This window comes from Mesoplodon mirus (genome assembly GCF_964341445.2).
Source record: "Mesoplodon mirus genome assembly, chromosome: 11".
Lineage (NCBI taxonomy): Eukaryota > Metazoa > Chordata > Mammalia > Artiodactyla > Ziphiidae > Mesoplodon > Mesoplodon mirus.
Genome location: NC_138987.1, coordinates 87,758,616 through 87,782,286, shown reverse-complemented (window position 1 = coordinate 87,782,286; position 23,671 = coordinate 87,758,616). Strand labels below are relative to the sequence as shown.

At 35.8% G+C, this 23,671-nt stretch overlaps 1 protein-coding gene across 8 annotated transcripts in view; it reads left to right on the top strand.

Annotated features, from left to right (window-relative positions):
* PLEKHA5 (pleckstrin homology domain containing A5) overlaps window positions 1–23,671 on the top strand; it is a 236,646-nt gene that overhangs the window by 127,641 nt on the left and 85,334 nt on the right. For all 8 annotated transcript variants that reach the window (XM_082636505.1, XM_082636500.1, XM_082636504.1 and 5 more), the window contains 4 exons: window positions 15,330–15,413; window positions 16,873–16,993; window positions 19,419–19,523; window positions 21,865–21,937. In XM_082636505.1, coding sequence (XP_082492631.1) covers window positions 15,330–15,413; window positions 16,873–16,993; window positions 19,419–19,523; window positions 21,865–21,937 — 383 coding nt within the window. The remainder of the gene's footprint in view (window positions 1–15,329; window positions 15,414–16,872; window positions 16,994–19,418; window positions 19,524–21,864; window positions 21,938–23,671) is intronic.

Genomic DNA, 23,671 nt, shown 5'->3' with positions numbered 1-23,671 from the left:
AGCCTTTAAAACCTTACGCTTTGTCATTTCTGGCATAATTCTTTTCTTACAGGTTCAGTAGCAGCCTTGTGATTTCAAGGTCTTTTAGAGGAATTTTCCAACAAAGTTTTCTCTTAAAGAACAGGCACTTTTTACCTGTAAGTCTAGCTGAAGAAAAGACAATATGAAAATTTCTAATAAATGTAAATATTTTCACATCAATTTTCTGAAGCAATTAAAGAATAAGACTATTTGTACATATTTTTTAAGTGAATAAGATAAGTGCTGAAAGGAAGTGATCTAAATCAGTTGTTTATATGCAAATGTGCAAAGATATCAATAATTGCCTTATTATGACTCCTAATACATTGTATTTCTTCTATATTTAGAAGCACAGGATATAGAAGTGGGGTTTCAACTTTATTTTATTTGACTTGACAGTCTTAATTCAAGATCCACAGTTTTTCCCATAAGCTGCAGAATTTTCAGCTGAAAATTCTGCCCAGAGCTAGAAAGTATATAGAGAATTCATTAATATTTTTATTCCCTTTAAAATTTATCTCAAATCTACCTAAAATATTTTAACATGGTTTTAAAATAGCCTATATTTTAAACTTAATCAGTAAGTTACTGTAGCAATGATGAATTGGAATATATTCCCTATACGTTCTAAACAAAGACGTTTTTGAAGCATTATGACATCAGAGGTCATTGGCCTAAACGCTATTAAAGTTCAAGTGAAGACAAGCTACTTAAACTTTTTTGTAGGAACAGGAAATTAAATCTGGCAAAACAAAAAAGAAGGGAGGATGAGCAGAGCTTGTTGCGGGGGGGGGGGGGGGAACCTGAAATTGACTTAATAGTCTGACTCAAGTCTAAAGCACTGGGAATAAAGTGCTTGTCTGTTTTCTAGTGAATAAGGTGTGCTTTGAGGAATCTTCCCACCAAAACTGAAGCCTGATGGTAAAATATAATTGCTGTATTCTTCAAGTTTGAAATTTAGCTTAATTAGTAAACTCAGGTGGAATAGTAATTCTTTAAGCCCGTTATAGTCTTGAGCTATATTTTTGTTTCCTAGTAGTGGACAGTACAAAACCTTGTGCTTAATAGATGCTTAACGAATATTTGAGCATGAATAAGTGAATTGATGAAGCAAGTGAAATGAGTGAGGAGAATATCTTGATCCTGTATTAGAGAGATTTCATCTTTTCTGGGATGATGAACACCTACTAGTTATCTAACCAACTAATAGCATGCCGTGGCCTTGCATTCTGTTCGAAGGAAGTGTCTCCAGAGTAGAATACGGCCATCGCAGTGGCCTACAGTGGCCATTGGAGTTCATTGCCAGCTTTGCTCACTGTGTCTCGGTCTCTGCTGTGGGAAGTGGGCCCTGCCCTGGTATTCTGAGTCAGATTTCTGTCCACCTCCTACCTCATCTGTAAGTGAGAAATTTCTCAGTACTTGGGGATAATGATTTGCTGACTAAACTGAGCCTTAGTTAAAGTGCTATGTGCGTCACTTAAGTACATTATTATTTGGACCTTTTCAGAGTTAAGAAATATATATTCCTTTGAAATTGAAGTGGCAGAGAACCTAAGAATGGAGCAAATACATTGCTTCAAAACTTATATAATAAAATTTTTATATGTAGATTTTCAGCCCCATTTCTGTGCCCCCATCCCTTCAATCTATGTTAAACTCTGGCCACATCCGAATATTCTTGCTGATTCATGGAGGTTCAATTCAAATGGCAGCCACTTCTGTGCCACCTTCCATGCTCTTCCCCTTTCTAAGCAAGATCAGTCCCTAATCTGCCTCCCCTTTGTGTTTCGTTTTTGGTTATATTACTCCTCCTATTTGTTTATGTATAACATTGTTAAGGCTGTTTGTCATCAGTGCCTGTCTCATATTGAATGAATGAAAGTATTTAAGTTACACAAAAACACAGCCATTTTGAAAGAAAGTACCGTTTTTTAACAAAATCTTTTTGTTGCATAAAGGTATCATTTGACGTATTAGTAACTCCCCTTTTGTTCTTGAAGTGGTTGTTTAGATAAAGCTCATGCAATATTAAAATGATTAAAAACTATGCACTGAAGGATAGTAAAATTCAATGATGACTTTTTTTTTCTATTTGAATTGAGCTGTTCAATCTGTCAGCTTGATTCTGTTGGGAAGAATGTTTCATCTACAATAAAATAATTGGATCTTTTTTGCAACTGTGTGGTTATTTAAGTGTAGGTTAGAATTAGGTTAACTTTTTAAAGTAGTGTATAACCACCCACAAAAGCAAAAGAGATGGTGTTTAAATTCCTCTTTTTCTAATTTGTTGTTTGCTTCCTTCCCAGTGGTATAGTAAACTTACATTTAATGCATGTTACAATAAAACAGTACTAATTAGCATTCATTAGGGACTAGCAGAGTTGTCTGAATTAGTGAAATTCTAGGTTATATATATATTTTAATGCCACATTATTGCTTTTAAATGCCAAGAATATTTCTGACTACTGACATGTTTCCAAGTTGGAGTTCTGCTTAGTTTTATTTTAAAACTCCATTAGATTTTTGTAATTAGTAGTTTTTTTATATACAAGTGACTGTCATTTTTCAAATAAATATTCTTTGAAACCTCTAAAATATACCCTGTGATCATTTTTACTCTGTTGTGTGGTTTTACAAGGACTTTTTACATAGATCATTCAAGAGTAAGCTTTAACCTTAGATTAGTTGTACTTCACATTAAAGAAAGGGCAGAGAGCCAGCAACATTTTAAAGCAAGGGTGTGACATAATTTTACTTCTTTTCAGGAAAGCTAACTCTACCTGCACATTCAAGTTTAGCTACTGTTTAGTGAGGGCTTTATTAGGTAATGGATGGTGGTGCTACCCGGTACTTGATCCTTTACAAAGCCCCATGGAGTAAAGTTTGTTGTTGTTCTGGTTTTGGTTCCTGTTTTACAGAAAGAAGTTGAGGCTCGGTGAGGATGGTCTAAATGGGAGATATCCTGATTAAAATGAATTGGATTTGGATGTTAAGAGTCTTGGAGACATAAGAGCCTAGACTAAGGCAGTGATGGAGATGCCGTTCGCTGTCTACTTGCGTAGGGTAATTTCTGGGTAGCATCCAGAAATGTCACTTGATTCTTGAGTGCTTGACAGAAAACTACTCTGGTGGATTAGCTTGTACATTCTAAGAGCCATTTTTTTGTTTTAACCATAAAGTGTCATTTAACCTTCCCATTTAAAAGCTTCTTAAGAATCACTTAAATGGCTTCCAAGTGAGAGAATTATCTAAATTATTTTAAGCATTTTTGTGTATAATGTAATTTATTAAGTGATCTAAAATGTAGCTGTCCCATAACCCTCAGGATGGATAACAGTTATTAACGTGCTGGGTACATTTTGTTCATAACTAGCATGGTGTTAATTGAATTATTCTTGCACTACTTCCAAAATTATTTAAAATCTATTGTAAAATTTATTTTGTAGATTCTAAATGAGCATATTGGTTTTATTCAGGAAGGTTTTTTTCAGAAGATGATTTAGAAATTATCTGTAAATACAAAACACTAAAACAGATGAATTTATGTCTCATTTTTTGAATTTCAAATTTTTTTCTTTATTTTGTTCCTAGTCTATAATAATGCTTTCAGCTTTGTCCTTTTGCAGCATTGCATCATACTCCTATTTTCCCAGCGGGAAAAGCGAAGTTTTCTGTTCCTGTTGGGTGATTCTGTAAAACCCACTCTTTACTGTTGTTGTTATTTGTACTTAAATTCTTTGGGACCGATAAACAAATGTGAGGTTACATTTACAATTATGTTGTGATAATGTTGTCTGAGCCACTAACCGTGGAAAATGATTGCAAAGGCTTAGAAAATAAGAAGATGGAAAAGAAATACTGGGTTTAAAATTAAGTTGGAATCAGAACAGGTTTCATTACTGTGCTTCGGATAGAAATAGTCTTGGGGTGATGGTAAGCAATGAGACAGAAAGGAGAAGAGGGAAGATACACGTCCATGGTCTGTGCAAGAGGGAAGGACCTCCAAGGAAAGGATTGTGTTGTGTCGTGCTGTGTTTCAGTTACATTGGGAAAAGATGTAGGGCAGAACGTAGAAGTCCCACTGGCTGAGATGAGTCAAGGAAGGGGCAACTGTTGAAACGGGGGGAAGGGGGACTAAACAGGGCACAACTGAAACCTTGGGACCAGGTCTCCATGTGACTTTGACACCTTCGTAAATGCTGTGAGCCTCAGTTTATTCACACGTAAAGTGAAGATAGTAATGCAGACCTCAGAGGGTCTGTGTGAGGATAGGTGGTCAAGTTGCCAGTGTAGCGTGCGACAGAAGGAGTGTGTGAGCAGCACTGAGTGTGACGTCACGTGGTGGCTACTATTTAGGTGATGATTTTAATGTTTATTGTTGGGAGCGAGGATCACCGAGGCCCTCACACCTGTTCAGTCCTTCATTTCCCCCAAGAAATCTGAGCCAATCCATTTCCTGAATGATGAGAGAAGAGAGGAGAGATTATAAAGGGTTAAAAGTGTAGGGAGAATTTGTAGATGTGGGTAAATGAATCACTGAGGTTTGAGCAGGATGTCTGGAAGCAGTTAGCTCTAAGTTAAAGGCAAATGGCATTTAGAACTAAATGTGGGGAAAGGAAATATATACTTTACATGTTTTGCAAAGAAAAAAAATTACAGTCTTTTAGATTGCTGACTCAGTGGTTATTTCTCCACATAACTAAGGCTCAAGAATTCAGTTTCTCTCAAGAAAAGGCATGGTACTATTAGTGTTTTCTTTTGTTCTTAAAACACTGCTTTTAATTGTAGGCATAATTTTCCGTACTTCAGTTTCAAAATAAATTGCAGGGCTTCCCTGGTGGCGCAGTGGTTGAGAGTCCGCCTGCCGATGCAGGGGACACGGGTTTGTGCCCCGGTCCGGGAAGATCCCACATGCCGCGGAGCGGCTGGGCCCGTGAGCCATGGCCGCTGAGCCTGCGCATCCGGAGCCTGTGCTCCGCAACGGGAGAGGCCACAACAGTGAGGGGCCCGCGTACCGCAAACAAACAAACAAACAAATAAATAAATAAATAGCAGAGTCAGTCACTGTGGTAGTCAGATTTCAACATAACATTTTTCTCCTTTTTATTTAAAGGAAAATGAATTTAAATAGTTATCTGCATAAGACATTAAGCAACTTTACATTTAACAATATTTTAAAATTTACCTTGGACCACCATAGAACCAATTGTGGAATTCATAACTAGAAAATAAAAATAATATTTAATAACTAAATCACTGCTACAAACGTTTTTTAAACCTAATTTGAGACTGAGTCTCAGAGGGTAACATACAGCGTTATGATTTCTATTGATAAAAGCTGTTCAACTTTTTTTTTTAACTGAAGTATAATTGATTTACAGTGTTGTTAATTTCTGCTGTACAGCACAGTGATTCAGTTATACATATATGTATATATATATATATATATATATATATATACATTCTTCTCCATTATGTTTTATCACAGGATATCGATTACAGTTCCCTGTGTTACACAGTATGACCTTGTTATCCATTCTATATGTAATAGTTTGCAAAGCTCTTCAATTTTAAAGTAAGTTGAAAAGTATAATTGTCTGATAGTGTAATGAAACCAAGGCCAATTTGAGAATGTACAATATTCTTTTTGGTTTGAGTGGAAGGATCTTGAAGAGTTGTCAGTGAACATCTGAGCTGTTTGCTGTCTGGTTTTCTACCTAAAGTTGAGAAATACAATCGCTTCCATAATCCCCACATCTCTCTGCCTTGCTCCAGTCTAACAACATTGTGGGTATGTGGCAGCTTGTGTGGGTTGGGCCCTTGTAAAAGTCCAAGTCATGATACTGGCTTCTCTACCAGGGTTGCAGAAAGAATTGCCAAACCACTTTCTTAGACTAAATTAAATCCTTCTTTCTCTCCCATAAGGGAAATACATGATTCTGAGCAAATCATACAAATGGATTTGCGGCTGAATTTAATAAGAGACAACCAAAATCTCTTCTGTGGGACAGAGTTTTCTAAAATAACATATTTTGTTTGTGCATAGTGGATAAATTTTCAACCTTCTTGCCCTGGATACACGTATAAAACACTACCTAATAAACCTTGCTTTGTCTAATGTATTACTCAGAAGAATTATTGGCTGTTATTGACAATGTTAATAGCAATTTCAATATTTATTTCTTAAATTAAAAAACAGAATGGATTTTGCAGTAAAGTGGTCATTGGTGTTACTCGTGAAGCAATGGTATTTAAAAAAAAAAACAAAACACAAAAACAAGTACTCCCGGGGAGAATTGCAATACTAAGAAGTAGCCAGTATATAGTTATTAATGGCCAAAACATTAAAAAAAACTTCTCCTAACACCAAATGCAATGGCAACAAAAGCAAAAATAAACAAGTGGGACTGCATCAAACTAAAAAGCCTCTGCACAACAAAGGAAACAATCAACAAAATGAAAAGGCAACCTACCTAATAGGAGAAGATATTTGCAAATCATATATCTGATAAGGAGTAATAATCTCAAATATATAAAGAACTCATACAACTCAATAGCAAAAAAAAAAAAAAAATCCAGTTAAAAAAAATGAGCAGAGGGTCTAAATAGACATTTTTCCAAAGAAGACATACAGATGGCCAACAGGTACATGAAAATGTGCTCAACAATACTAATCATCAGGGAAATGCAAATAAAAGCCACAGTGAGCTATAACCTCACACCTGTTACACTGGCTGTCATCAGAAATATAAGAGATAACAAGAGTTGGTGAGGATATGGAGAAAAGGGAACCAGGAATGTAAATTGGTGCAGCCACTGTGGAAAACAATATGGAATGTCCTCAAAAAATTAAAACTAGAACTCCCATGTTGATCCAGCAATTCGACTTCTGGGTATTTATCCAAAGGAAACAAAAACACTAACTCAAAAAGCTATCTGCACTGCCCCCCAACTCCCACATTCACTGCAGCATTATTTACAATAGCCAAGATATGGAAACAACCTAAGTGTCCATCAGTGGATGAATGGATAAAGAAGATGTAGTGTGTATGTGTGTGTGTACATACACATACATGTACATACGCACACGATGGAATATTATTCAGCCATTAAAAAGGAAGGCAGTCTTTCCATTTGCAACAACAGGGATGGACCTTGAGGGCATGATGCTAAGTGAAACAAGTCAGACAGAGAAAGACAAATACTATATGATCTTACTTATATGTAGAATCTTTAAAAAGGGAGAGAGAGCTTATAGATAACAGAAAACAGATGAATGGTTACCAGAGGCAGGGGAAAGGGTAGGGAGGGTGAAATGGGTGAAGGAGGTCAAAAGGTACAAACTTCCAGTGTTAAAATAAATAAGTCATGGGGGTATAATGTACAGCATAGTGACTATAGTTAATAATACTATTTTGCATATTTGAAAGTTGCTAAGATCTTAAAAGTTATTATCACAGGAAAAAAAATTTCTGTAACTGTATGGTGACTGATGTTAACTATTAACTAGACTTACTGTGATCATTTCACAATATATTCAAATACTGACTCATTATCTTCTATACCTGAGACTAATATAATGTTATATGTCAATTAATTTCAAGTTTGAAATTAATTAATTAAAACAATGCAAAGGAAAAAACTTTTTTTCTGAGGGTGTAAATAAAACCTCTAGAGTTTCTAAAGTTCAGCTTAAATCACCCACTTTACCTTCCCAGAGCTTCCCAAAAGAATAACCCGGTAAAGCATTTTCCTCTTTTATCAGACAGAACAGGAAAATCTAGTTTTGAATATGCTAGTACCAGTATTTTCTTTGAAAACCTATTTGAGTTGCTTTCTCTAAGAAAAATGAAATGTTTCCTTAGCTAATAGCCTTTCCCTTCTCTTTCTTCCTTGCTATTATAATATAACCTCATTTTATTCACTTTCCTCTCTGTGAGCCACAGACAAAATTGTGAATCTTGAATGGTGTGAGTTCACTTACCGTTGATTGAATTAGACATAGACGCATATGTCTGGCTAATGAGAGCCTGGACAAGGATGGCCGGGGAGCTCTTGGGAAATTTCTTGGAAAGGAATATGTAAGCAGAGACTTTACTTTCACCTCTGGACTCTATGGTCTGCATGTGATGTTTGGGACCACAGCAGCCAGTTTGGGACTATGCAGATGCCTAACTAAACAGGACAAGCCAATCAGTGTTGCCATATTATGCAGTCATGAATAATATCTCCTTGAAATCTCAAGTGTTCTTATTTTTAAATCAGGAATAGCGCCTTTCCATGCTTGGTTCAAAGAATATAATACCGTGTGCTGTACTGATTCATTATATGCAGCATTGCTCTAATTTTTCATTTTAATTTTTCAATCTAGTACTCTCAGTACTATATTCATTTTTGAAAAAATCAGACAAATCCTGATGTTTTAAAGAACTTCTTGTGAGGGTATTTTACCTATTTATAAATATCTGATATAAAATTTACATTTACGCTCAACAAAAGTTGCAAAGTTTTGGCCTTACTGTTGGATGACAGGAGTTTTATAACCAGATTTCATTTGTCCGTTCATAGTCAGTTGTGTTAAATACTTCATCTTGGGCTTCCCTGGTGGCACAGTGGTTGAGAGTCCGCCTGCCAATGCAGGGGACACAGGTTCGTGCCCCGGTCTGGGAAGATCCCACATGCCGCGGAGCGGCTGGGCCCGTGAGCCATGGCCGCTGAGCCTGCGCGTCCGGAGCCTGTGCTCCTCAACGGGGAGAGGCCACAACAGTGAGAGGCCCGCGTACTGCAAAAAATAAATAAATACTTCATCTTTTACCTTGTGTAGTTTGAAATAACACTCCATTAAGAATGAAACAGTTCCTTCAGTGTTACTGAAGTCAGTGTTCCTGACTTTTATCATTATACTAAAAAATGTAAACACCATATTAGCAGACATCTTTTTTCCTCTCTTTCTAAACCTGTAATTTTATTGGGGTTTATATTTGAAATGTGCATTTTATGCATCTTTTTAGTGTATGGGGGTTGTTTCCTTAGGGATGTCGTTGGTTGGAATCCTCCCTCTGCTCTCCTGCTGAGAGCAGACTAGCAACGTGGACTGAACCAAACAATGTCTTCCTTCGGCAAGCCTGGAAATGGACACCCATCATCCCTGGTCTTCAGAGCGCTGCCCCACAGTCTCAGTTACTCTTCACATAACAGAACCTGCCGCTTAGAGTTGACTCTTAACCCACTAAATTTTGTTTCCATAAATAGGTTATAGGAGCCATGTAGTTTATCAGCTTATTCCCATTTGATGTAGAGCTCAGAACTGCTTAAACAGCACACCTTTGCCCAGGTTTTCTTGTACAGTTATTTCCATGCTGCATTGTTCACTTCACAGATAAGATCTGAAAAAGAATAAGGGAGTAATGAATTTCTGTTTCATCTCCAGTAGATATGTCATTTTTAATTTGTTTTTTATATAATTTGGTGGAAATATACCATTTTATTCACACACTGATTTATTCATCTTAATATCTTTTAAAACCAAATTATTATTGAATGGAATAGTTCCATAAAGGCTGGAATTAAGCAGGTCTTTCATTTGATTTTCTAGTTTTAGTAAATGATTAAATGTCTAGTAATAAATAGTGAAGAGGGCATAGTGCCAAAGAACGAGCAATTTGTGTTGCAACTTGTCAATTTCTTGATAACCTTTTCTAAAAATGGCATTGATTCAATCCTTTATCTGGGCCTTTGATAGAGCATGATCCTCAGATTCAGCTATTGAATATGACCAATTTCCTTCAGTCCTGAACTCTCTGGAATAGCAGAAGCCTTTTTTTTTTTTTTTTTAAAGTGTTGTCTGTCATTATTTAAAAACCTTCTCGAATACTATGTTAAAAACATAGCTACTCTTGCTCTGGAGCTTTTATATTAGAATGACTTTTCTCCTCTATTTTTTGTTTTTGGACATATTAGGGGTATCTTGACCAGAAGCATGAAAGCCAAGAGCAATCACAACTTTATTCCTTTACAATAAATACTGAGTAGTGGGATAACATGAGTTTTTAAACAGTTTGGGGGGTACATGTTAATATGAACTGTTACAGTTTAAACAGGTGACTGAACAGTAGTCTGATGACAACAACATATGCTCAAAGTCCTGTAGTTCATAACAAAAATAAATAACAGTTATCGAGGGCTTGTCTGTTCCAGGCCATGTTTATACTCTTTACTCTTAACATCCCCACTAGACAGTAAGTTCCATGAGGGCAGTGATTTTTACGTTTTATTCAGTGCCATCCCCAGGTGCCCAGAACAGTTCTGAACAAATAAAGTAACAACCTGTGACATAGCTACTGTTACCTAATTAAGGCAGTTGGGGCGTGGACAGGCACAGTAACTTGCCTAAGGTCACCTAGCTAGTGAGAGGAAGAGCTGGGATTCACACCTAAGTAGTCTGCGTCATGGACCAGTGGTCTCAATGGCTGCTTCTGTTGTCTCTAGAGAAGAACAGGAACACAAAGAAATAATAAATGTGGCTTATTTGGTAGAGTTCATTGTTAGAGGGCTCTGATTGTCTAATGCAGGGCTTATCAACCTCAGCACTGTTGATATTAGGGGCTGGATACTTCTTTCATGTGGAAAACTTTCCTGCACATTGCAGGATGTTGAGCAGCATCCTGGCCTCTACCCACTACATACCAGCCCCAGTTGTAACATTCAAAAATATTACCAGACAATGAATGGACAACAAGGTCCTACTGTATAGCACAGGGAACTACATTCAATGTCCTGGGATAAACCATAATGGAAAAGAATATAAAAAACAATGTATATATGCATAAATAAGTCAATTTGCTGTATAGCAGAAATTAACACAACATTGTAAATCAACTGTACTTCAATAATGTATATATTACCAGACATTTCCAAATGTCCCATGGGAGATAAAAAATCATTCCCAGTTGAAAACCACTGGTCTAAACCTACACATTAAACCATCACAGACAGAAGTCTGGAAGTAAGAGTTAGGTGGAGGCGAATGCTTGATCTCATATTTAGAAAAGTTTGGACCTCCTCCTATGCCACAATGAGTCAGAAAGAAGGGAATTAGTTTGTTCTGTGACCATAAGTGTATTTTATATCAAGACCTGAATTTTATCCCTTCTTTATAAGGATTCCTCCAGAAGCACAAATTTGTATAAAACCATATCTTTTCAATTTTTTCCCTTTCGGTCATGAAGAGCATAAAATCTCTGGCAAGGATTTTTAAAATAACACCTTGTCTAGTAAAGCTTCAAATGCATTTTTAGTAGCACAGAGGTATGTTAGTTCATAATTTAGTAGTACAGTCATTTTTGCTGTAACACGGCATGTGTCTTCCTAAAAATCGCCTCTCTGTGCAAAATTGGACAATGAAAGCATGGGGCTTTTGTGGAAAATGGGTTTAGGGGCACAGCACTAAAAAACCTCATTAGTAACACATAAAAATAAAGATAGGAACCTAATGAAAGTGGTAGCACAGTTTCACATGTATTAAATGGTTAGAAGATACAAAAATACTGCATACACTCTCAGCGTTGAGAAAGCCCTGCAGTTTGCTTGTGGAAATGGAATTGGAAGGGTTTCAGCTTGTGAATTATTGGGAACTGTTGGAAGTAGGGAGTTGTGAAATTAGAAAAAGTTGTATCACTGCATGTGGATGGGTGTGTTTCATAAAGCAGGCAATGAACTGAAGTAGCTGGTGGACATTGGAGGGTGTGCAGGAGTGTGATTTGTGTGCTCCTAGGGGCTGCATCATCAAGGTGCCGTTTCTGCACTCACCTAGACTTTCTCATGGACGGGATCATGCATAAACAAATGCAGGATTTATGTGACACTCAGATTGTTCCTTCATATATGAATTGAATTGGAATACACTTCTACATGAATGTTATAGGAAAACTGATGGTACTCTTGATCTGAATTTTGAGGCCCTTCAAAGGAGGAGGAAAAAAAAAACAACCTTTGGACTACAAAAAGGCTGAGCGTAGGATGAAAAGATACACTTTGTAAATAATGCTGGGGACAAACTGGTAGAATTGAAGGCTGGAATCTTGTCTTCCCTGCCCCCTCGTGGCCCTAAGCAGTCACTCTTCTTTTGCACCAAGGAAGGTGGTCCTGACATGATACCTCGGCCAGCCACCTCCCGCAGTGCCCAGTTGCTGTGTGTATTAAAGAACTCATGTGTTATGCACTAAAAGAATTCTGTGCATTAACAGAGATAGCTTTTTCCTTATGTTTTCAAAGGTTCATTTGGATTTCATTTACATTGCTGTCATTTATTGGCACTCAGTATGCTTTTAACTCATATTTTTACTTTCTGTGAGTAATTTAGAAATTATGTTTATCCTTTACCATTACAGTACTTAAAAATGCAACATTAGTATAAAAATGAAGTGTAAATGCCAACATAATAAGAAGGAATGGTTTTTAAATTTTAAAATGTGTATAAAAATAGATTTGCACAAGAGCAGTGAGAATTGACAGTCCTTTCAGGTAGTGGAAAATTACGACGTTTAAACAGTGAAGACTGGAATTTGGTTTGGCTGATATTTTGGTTTGTCATACTCTTAATTTATTTTAATTCATTTTTAACAAAATGATTAGAAAACATTACTCTCATTTTTTATTTGCTAAGTATGTTGTTTTATGGGAGATGACAATTTTGTAACTAAACTAATTGCCTATAAAATCCCAATCTTCTGAATTTGGATTTTATAGAAACCTAGTAATCTCGAATGACTATAATTTAAAATATAAGTCAGAACAAATGAATAAACATTTCAGAGGACTTCTGTGTTTACTTTATGTTAAAAAAAGTACTTGTACAATAAAAATGTCAATTTCATTGAAATAGCATCCATTTTCGGGGAAAAGAATGTTTGTGCTCCTTTTTTTTTTTTTTTTTTTTTTTTTGCGGTACGCGGGCCTCTCACTGTTGTGGCCTCTCCCGTTGCGGAGCACAGGCCCCGGATGCGCAGGCTCAGCGGCCATGGCTCACGGGACCAGCCGCTCCGCGGCATGCGGGATCCTCCCGGATCGGGGCAGGAACCCGCGTCCCCTGCATCGGCGGACCCGCAACCACTGCGCCACCAGGGAAGCCCTGTGCTCCTTTTTGACTGTTCTTTATTTTAATGTCTCCATTGCCCTGTTTCCTTGTCTAATGGGTACTCAAGTCTACTGTTCCAGAGGTCAGAGGAATCTCTTATCCCAGTAACCGTTGCAGGGCCGTGTTGTTATAATTCACAGCTTCTAAAATATTAGGATTAGAGTCTGCTATATTCCTTCTAGACAAGATGACATATCATAGGAAAATAATACAATAGGGGGTTATTTGTTTTATTTTTTCAATATTGGTTTTTATAAAAAGAATTTTTATATTTCTGTTTTATCTTCCACTCAACCAACTCCAGCTTTTTAATGATCCTCCCCAAGAAGACACTTTAAGGAAAAAAGATGCTATCCTCCAGTTTTCATTATTAAGGTGTCTAATCTCTATCACAAATTTACTCCCCTTCTCCCCCACAGTGTTTTATTCTGTTAAAACATGAGAATTCACATACCTTGACACATTCGTGGTATTCATCACATTTGGGTACTTCATCGTTTTCCACTTATCTCCAGAGGCTGTACTTTCTTATTCTGTTATCAATTTATTGCTTATTACATAAACTGATATCCCATTATGAGACTTCAGGTTTCCACTATTGTACTTTTTTTTAATTTGAATTTTATTTTATTTATTACTGTTGTACTTTTTAAAAATCAACAGTTAAAATAAAGTCACTTGCATTCTTTCTATGTAGTGAAAATATCACCACAAATAAATATCTAAATCCACCACCTTTTAACACCTTTGGGCTTTAAAGGTGTTATTGAATGTGTTTTGTAAAAGAAAAAACCACCGCAAAAGGCTGATAATTTAGTAGTCTTGTAAACACCAGTTGGTGTAATAAGCACCAATTAACTAAAGGATTAACAGAAACACATTATATTCCACCAATCATTCCGTTGTCACAATAGTCATATAATTTTTTTAACTGTATACCTTTTCTTTTATACGGTTTTAGTTTTATTTAATAAAGTTTCTAGTACTTGAGTAACCAATAAAAATAATATTAGTGAAAGTTCAGATTTGGAAAAGGAACTTAAGTATCTGAAGTTTGTCAGAAAGTTTGTGACCTGTGGTTATAAATGTCCTACAATACAGATCACATGTAATAATCTTTTAAGATTAACAAAGCAGTATTCAGTACAACATCTTGACAATTTTCTCCATAATGAAAGTAAGTTTTCTAAGATCTAGCACACCAATAATTGATCTTCCTTACAGGTCGCTTTGTGGTATGTTACTAAATGGGAAAAAAATATTTGTTTACAAATGATGTATATTTTTTTAGTATATCAATGTATATTGCATATTATTTTGGGCATCTGTTATTTTTGGCTTGGATAAATAGTTTGGGATTTTTCTCCTCTCATTTCTAGAAAACAATAGAAGCCTAATTCTATCATTTGACCTGGAAAGAATAGTATTTCTTAGGCAAAGGTCTTATTCTCCAAAAAATAGTCACTCTTTAATCAAACCAGATTTTTTTTCAGCAAACATAATAAGTAGATTTTTCTTTGTCTGTGTTGTTGCTTGTGTATTTCATTTAAGATTTTTGTTTTCTCCTTCAGATTCCATTTTTCTATAGCATACTTCAGGTATCATAAAAATCAATCCCATTACATTATTTATGTAAAGATTCCTTTGTGAAACCAAAACGCCATAAATTATTGCTCTTTCAGTGGTACTATGTTTTAATGTGCCAGTGCCCATCTGGTAGTACTGTTAGATTTATTCTTCCATACATGAATTTGGCATTAGGTTTCTGTAACGTACCTAGATTGAGATACCAAATAATGAAGGTAGGTGGATACTCATACTTTTTTGTGGCCCACCTGTCACGTAAGATACAATGATTGTGGAGTCAGATCAACTTACTTTTGTTTATACAATAGAAGAACAAATTGAGGTCATACTGGGGGTGAGCATGGGGTTGGGAGTGGTGAGTCTAGCTGTACTGTAAAACTGTAAGTAACGTTTACACAAATGTGTACACATGGTAGATAGTAGAAAAGGTTATGTAGGAGTGTCAACACCTGGGGGTTTGAATTGCATCTCCTTTATTCACTAACTTTAATGTTGCTATAAAGAAATGGCTATTTTGCTACCAGGATATTTTTTTAAAGTTTGTGGTAATAGCACGTACATTTTCTCTTATTCTGTTTTCTTCCAGCCATAATGAAAGGAAAGTGACCTGTAAACATCCAGTCACAGGACAGCCATCACAGGACAACTGTATTTTTGTAGTGAATGAACAGTAAGTAAAGCGTTTCATGGAATGCCTCTGTTCAAAATGGGGTTAGTCTAAGTGTCCATCGACAGATGAATGGATAAAGAAGATGTGGCACATATATACAATGGAATATTACTCGGCCATAAAAAGAAACGAAATTGAGTTATTTGTAGTGAGTGGATGGACCTAGAGTCTGTCATACAGAGTGAAGTAAGTCAGAAAGAGAAAAAAAATACCTACGCTAACACATAAATATGGAATCTAAAAAAAAATGGTTCTGAAGAACCTAGGGGCAGGACAGGAATAAAGATGCAGACATAGAGAATGGAATTGAGGACATGGGGAAGGGGAAGGGTAAGCTGGGACGAAGTGAGAGAGTGGCATGGACATATATACACTACCAAATGTAAAATAGAGAGCTAGTGGGAAGCAGCCGCATAGCACAGAGAGATCAGCTCAGTGCTTTGTGACCACCTAGAGGGGTGGGATAGGGAGGGTGGGAGGGAGACGCAAGAGGGAGGAGATATGGGAATATACGTATGTGTAGAGCTGATTCACTTTGTTGTACAGCAGAAACTAACACACCATTATAAAGCAATTATACTCCTATAAAGATGTTAAAAAAATGGGGTTAGCATTGAAATTGCTGTTATCCATACTTAATACAGTATGATTTAACGGTTTTCTTATCTGGACATTTGCAGTCAAGTATAATAACAGAATGTTGTCTGTTTACTATGTATGGTATAGAAACATGACTTAAAAATTTTTTTCATGAGGAATGTAATTCCAGAAGCTGTTTTTACAATAGCTCAGACACAGATAGTAAACTCAAGAGCGCAGGATGCAAGGTCAGGGAAACTGTAAACTTGGTAAAATTATTAAACTAATTTGAGCTTAGTTTTCTCATCCTTAAATCAGAGGCAGTGGCAATTACCATTTCTAAGGACTTTTATAAGCATCAAATGAAATATGTGTGAAAATAGTTTATATACTATAAATTTGTTCACAAAAATTAGTTATTGGTATCATTGTTGTTATTTTCTTTTCTTTTTTTTTTTTTCTGGCCTCGCCTCGCGGCTGGCAGCATCTCAGTTCCCCAACCAGGGATCGAACCCGCGCCCTCAGCAGTGAAAGCACAGAGTCCTAATTACTGGACTGCCACGGAATTCCCTATCATTGTTACTGTTTTCAATATTAGAATCGCTAATCTTGTAATTAAATTTTTAATGTTCCAGTTAGATGACCAAGTAGCATATCTGTATTAAGGCTTATTAAAATAAACATGATATTAAGTTGTGCTTAATTATTTTTAAAGTAGTTATAAATATTAAGCTCCAACTCTAGAGCTTATTAAGCTCTAACTAGTACCCAGCTGTTTTGAAAAAATCAGACACCAGCACTGTTTACTCTAGGGAAATGTTATTGTACAGTAGTTTACATAAACAGCAAGTTCTAGCGTTCTAGCATATTATATTTTCAGGACCGTTGCAACCATGACATCTGACGAAAAGAAGGAACGACCTATAAGTATGATAAATGAAGCTTCTAACTATAACATGACTTCAGACTATGGAGTGCATCCAGTGAGCCCTGTAGGCAGAGTAAGTTATTTTGCTTACTGTTAATTATTGATAACTGGTATAATTGGTAATATCTATTACTGTTACTCTTAATGGACTTAGAATTTTAGAATAATCATTTCGTTTTTATTATTTCGTGAACCTAATTACATTCGAGGTAATTGACATAAGAAGCAGTGGCTTAGAATATAAAGTAGTAAGCTTATATTTTAATAATTTAATGATTTTTTAAATATTGTAGAGTTCAGATTTGGAATTTTACAAATGTAATGGATGTTTGTGTGAGAAAATGGCAGTTTAGTGAATCAACTTAAGTTTTAATGGTGAAGATAAATATAATGGCCTAGAACTCCCATTTTCTGACTGTTAAGTATGCCTAGAATGATATATATTCTATCATATTATACTGTTTTTTTAAAATGTAAAATCTTTTACTGCTAAAGGGAAACCCATCAAGCCACTGTGCTTGATGACTGATGTTAGAACCCATGATTTGAAAAGTGCCATAGCCACATGGAAACAGAAGTGGGTGGTTTTTCTTTGTAATCAGAAACAAAAATGTTAATTGTTTAATCTCTAATCCCAGACTTGTGTGTCTATAAAAGTTTGTAGTTATTGCTTCTTGTACTTTAAACCATAACGTTAATGTTTTAAATTTAGAATTTTAATATTAAAATGTCTTCAGACTCGTAGAAAACCTGCTGCTAAATCTGAATAAATAGTTGCCGTAACGTTAATGCTCAGGTCCTAAATTAAGGATAGCAAGAAAATCAAGGGATGATAAAAGAATTTTCTTTATTTAGAACATAATTGTGTATTTTATAATAGTAAAACAATTGCAATAGTAAATTATGGTTATTGTAAAGAAATGGGTAATAGACAATTATCTATTTTAAATGCCTGGTAAGGTTTTTTAAATGAAATATTGTAGAATATTACAAGTAAATATAAATTTTCAAATAATGTAAATTATTTCTAATTCTTGTATAACATAAAACACTAGCAGGATAACTCAGCATTATAATGCTTGTAAATTTATACTAATTAAAATCTAGAAAAATGACTTACCAGTTGAGGGCCAGTAAGTCATTGTCTGGAAAGAAGGTTAGAGCCATGCCTCACACTTTACACCCAAAATTTTCCAGATGGATCAGGTGTCAAAGCGGTAAAAACAAAACTCTAAAAGCAATACAGAAAATAATGGAGGTTTTTTTTAAATAAACTCAGAATGCAGATGGGCTGTCTAAAATATGACATAAATCCCAGAAGTCAAAATAGAAAATGAGAAATCCAACCACAGAAATGCATGCATAATATCTGTAATTTATATGATAATTAGAGAAGTAAACTGAAGAGTAGGTATTATGTATGCAGTTATTTGAGGGGAAAAAAAGATATTCCATAACTATGAAAAGTTATTCAGATGGATAGACACATATATACACAGTGGTATCAGTTGCCTCACAGGGTTGTGTTTGGGTTGTTTGGGTGCTGGGGTCCAGAGGTGAGAAGTAGACTGGTCCTTTTGTATCTTTTTGTAACATTTGAGATTTATACTGTGTTTAAGCATTATCTGTTCAAAAGTAAATTAAAATGTATCCCCCAAAAATGGTTGATATTGGGCCTTAAAATTCTATTATGTACTGATAACAAGCCTCATAAAAGGAGATTCTAATGTAATGTACTAGATTTCCAAAGATTCTAGATAAGTTGAAAAATAAGAGATAAATTGATATTACTTACCTTCATAGAGAAATTCAAATTCAGCTTCTTTGTCTTTATGTTTGTTGGTTACTGCTATCATTCGCACCAAGATAAAATGTTCGCAATAAACACAGCAGTATTTTAAAAGATTATGTGTACTTTTAAGAATATGGTAAACACCATCTGTCTGGTATTATCCACGTTCAGAGTTTGTCCGTAAAGAAGAAAACACTACATGACGTTATGCAGATCCTTCCAGTCTTGTTTTGACTTGATGTGATATGTTTGTTTCTATTTTATCTGTTAGATTTGCTCTTGTGACATGGCACTGTTAACTTGCTTTAATTGGAGCAACACGATTAAATGCAGATATAAATCAAAAAGTACTGTCATTTGGTTTATTCTTTAAAATGTGTTAATATTATTTTTACTCAAGGTTCCTTCTATTTAGCAGGTAGTGCCACACACTGTGCCTTTTTAAAAATTGTACACGCAGATTTTAAAGGAGAGGGATTTGTGATCCTTCTGTAATCTCCTACAGGAGGAAAAGTCTTTGTGCAGAATTCTTACATTTGAAACAACTAAGACCTAAAAGTGGAATTGCAATAATTCACCTGAAAAGATTAAATCCTGGAAGTTTCAGAGAAATCTGAAAAGAGATTAAAATTATGAAGATGAAAAATAAACTCAGTATCTAGGCATTAATACCACATTTTCTGTTGGGCTTTTTTTTTTTTCTTAGACTTCACGGTCTTCAAAAAAAGTTCATAATTTTGGAAAGAGATCAAATTCAATTAAAAGGAATCCTAATGCACCTGTGGTCAGACGAGGTTGGCTTTATAAACAGGTATCTTTTTTTTTTTCCTATTTGATGTGAAAAAAGGACAGAATCAAAAGGGACCTTTTCTGCCGAAGGCACCTAAGACAATTGTATAGAGTGGAGAAAGAGCTGTAGTGGGCATCCAGATTCTGCACTTCTTATTACCACGGAGAGAGTTAGGGGGACAACGGAGAAAGAAAAAGTAATGGATGTTACTTAGAGATATTGTGGGCGGGGGTGGGCAGGTAGTTCTAAATTTGAAATTAAATATATGCTGCCTGAAAATGTTAAGAACAGCATGCTAAAATTATCTAGGCAGAAATATTTTTTAAATGGAAAAAAAACAGAGGTATTGTACATTTTTCTATCCTATAAAAATCATTCAAGAAATGTAGAATTATGTACTTCTCTGCTTTAATTTATAGAGAAATCTGATCATAAGTTGAGATTTTTCTGATTTTTTCAGATTTTTGCTTCTGTGCTCTCAAGACTGCTCTCTTAAGTGTCTGTACTGTTTTTTCTTTGTTTGATCAAGCATGGGTCACTCAGATACCCTGATAAGTTGGGGTTTGTGTAGTTCTGTTATCTGGGAAACCTGATAACTAAGCTTTTTTGGAACATTGTTGTACGTTTTGGAATTAGTAGGGATGCATGTACGTTGGACTTGGTGACATCTATTTGGATTGCTCAGAGGCTTTTGTTTTCTTTTTCACCTTCTGGTTTGCAGCTGGGTTTCAGTTAAATGAACTCCAGATAACTGAGATAACTCGGCATTCAAGACCTTTATCTTTCTTTGTCTTGTCTCTCTGATTCTACATTTATGATGCAGAGCAAGTTAAATATTACTTCATTGATAGTGCTAATTGATTCTGTCAAATATTGCTAATTGCTTTCAGATGGCCTAATAATTATATTCATTAAAATTCATAATGACTTTGTTACGAAACATTCATTAGACCTTGTTCTGTCTGAAAGTTGGGTGGCAACTAAACTACTGTATTGGCAGAAGACCCACTTACAATCCAGAGAGTTCCCATTCAGATTAGTTTCGCCAATTTCTTACTGAGTTGATTGGGTGTGTAACTTGGATACCAGCTTTTCATTTTTACTTAAAGATCACTTACTATATTTTAACCATCTGACATTTAAACTTATCCAAGCTAAAAGGTTTTTTTAACTAGACTTTCTAATGAGTCCAAATTCTATTGAAATAGCTCCGTGTGATATTGAGCTTTATAGAGGATATAGGATTCCTTATTTTAAATGATTGCTGTTCTTATTTCTTGGTCCCTTGGTTAATTTAGTATTGCCAAAGCGTTACCAACCAGTTTCTCTACCATGAGTGTTTATTTTATAAGGTTTGTGACTTACAGAGAATATTTGTTTGTAGAGCCGCTTAAAGATCTAAACTTTTTAATTATCTGTACTAAAGAGATAATTAATTAGTAGATTGAAAATACCATGTAATTTGGGAGGGCGGGGGAGAGCTTTCCTTAGTGTAGCTGTCAATTTTAAGGACAGATCCCTTACTTCAGGAGATTTTTACCCATATAATTTCTTCAGTTCTAAAGACATTTTTAGATGATAGTCACAACTAGAAAGTAAATTAAGAAATATAAATCAATGCACATACAAACTGACCTCTTTTTTGCCTTTGTGTGTGTTGTGTGTGTGTCTCTCAGTCTGGGTCTGGGTCTGTGTTTCGTTTTCTCTTGTGGTTTTGCTCTAGTGCATGTGGGAAGGTAATTTTCATTGAAATTGAGATTTTTTTTGAACTTGGCATTTTTATTACCTAAATAACTTAGAAAAAGCTGCCAAGTAGGTACTCTTTTCTGCTGGATAAGCAAAACCCAAGCTGTTTGTGTAAGAAGAAAAAAAATGTTTATAAAATGTGTTTATATGCTAAGGTTCCTTTAGTTGCAGTCATTGAAAATCACATTACCTTTGGAATAATCTCAAATCACATACTTTTCTTCTTGTTGAAGATTAACATATTTATTAAATCTGGTTTTCCAGAACGCACACACTGCTACACAGTTACATTATTCTCATGCTAGCAGACGTGTTCAATAGAGTGGATGTCAAATTGCTTGCAAATATGAAACCAAATCACATTTCTTCAACAGAATTCCTTTTACATGACAGTAGTACTCTTCAAAGACCAGTATACTTGGGAATATCTTAATATGATACAAGTCCCTAGAAAACTAACCCAAAATTTTGCTTAGCATTTTAGTTAGCTTTCTGTATAGCATATGTCAAACACACCTTGTTTTCAAAGCTTATTTTAAACAAATAAGAAAACCAGAAATGAGTTTTAATTTTCTGAAATGAAAAAAAAATCCTTTAATATGCTGATCTAATGCAGGACAGTACTGGCATGAAGCTATGGAAGAAACGCTGGTTCGTGCTTTCTGACCTTTGCCTCTTTTATTATAGAGGTGAGTTTACTGTAAACAATAGAATGTATGTTAAGTATCAGATAGACTTTTAAAGAGAAAACATTACAAATCTTATTGCTATTTTATTATCAACAAATAGTATCAAGAAAATCTCTTCTTTATTGACATGTAATTCTGAGTAAGGCGGGAGGGACAGAGGCAACATTGTGCTTCAAGCAGACTGGCCTTAGTTTTGGTCCAGTTTCTGTAATCTGATTGTGCTGAACTGATTTGTTCTGTGTGAAAAACATGTGAGTATTCACTCTATAACGTTATCCTTGAATTCAGCGCCTAATAGGTGAAAAACGTTAGTTTGATGTTTGATTCTTTTTACTTGTCAGTTTTGTCAGATCTAGCCATTAGTCTGTTAGATATCCCATTCTCCCCAGCAAATGATTTTAGTGCATTAGATTAGAGACTGCTATGATGTACTAGCAAATAAGAAAAATAACATAGAATGTATTTATTATGATCCCTTCCAGCCCTCCACACACACACACACACACACTTTTTTTTAAAAACAAAAAGACCTCCATGAAACACTGAGAAAGTTACAGAAGAGATACAAACCAGGCTATTAATGTTGGTGGAGAAGAAATAAAGGTATTATTAAAGGCAGTCTTCATTTCTCTCTTTCTCTCTCTCTCTCTAATTTTTTTTTCTTTTTTAAAAATTTATTTATTTATTTTGGGGTGCGGCGGGTCTTAGTTGTGGCTCACAGAATTTTTCCTTGCGGCACACAGCCTCTTTGTTGTGGTGCGCGGCCTTCTTTCTCGTTGTGGCTCAGGGGCTCCAGAGCATGTGGGGACTCTGTAGCATGCGGGCTCTGTAGTTGGGGCACGCGGGCTCAGTAGCCCGGCAGCATGTGGGATCTTAGTTCCCTGACCAGGGATCCAACCCGCAACCCCTGTGTTGGAAGGCGGATTCTTTACCACTGGACCACGAGGGAAGTCCGTCTTTTATTTTTCTTCTTCTTCTTTTAATGTTTTCTGGTTAATAAGTTGTTGATTAATAACAATTTTAAGTCACAGTCTAGAGAAGTCTCTGATCATGTGCCATGTGGATCTGTTAGATACCACAAAGTTGGTACGAACAGAGAAAGGGGTGCATAGACTGTGCTCTCCCTAGAAATCTGCTTCAGCTACAATATAAAATCGTGAATCTGGACAACCATTCCTTCTTCCTTAAAGTCTGGTTGGAAACAGTCACTAAAGAATTAGATTGTCAGTGCATGATTACTCATTTATATTAGCAGTTTTAAAATTTACTTTGTGGGGCTTCCCTGGTGGCGCAGTGGTTGAGAGTCTGCCTGCCGATGCAGGGGACACGGGTTCGTGCCCCGGTCTGGGAAGATCCCACATGCCGCGGAGCGGCTGGGCCTGTGAGCCATGGCCGCTGAGCTTGCGCGTCCGGAGCCTGTGCTCCGCAACGGGAGAGGCCACAACAGTGAGAGGCCCGCATACCGCAAAAAAAAGAAAAAAAATTTACTTTGTGATTGTCCAGAAAAAGGTATGACAAAATTCTGTGGTCATCTATCAAAGCAACATGTGCATATTGACCTTCAGAATTAGAAATTACTAGAATTGTATTCATCTTTTTTCCCCCACTAAATACTGTGGTTGAGAAGTACTGCTGAGTCAGAATTAACCAGAACTATAAAATTTCATTTTGTCATAGAGATGTTGGTCAGGCCGCAACTGTGGTATTATCTTTAGTTAAGTGCCAGACTTACTC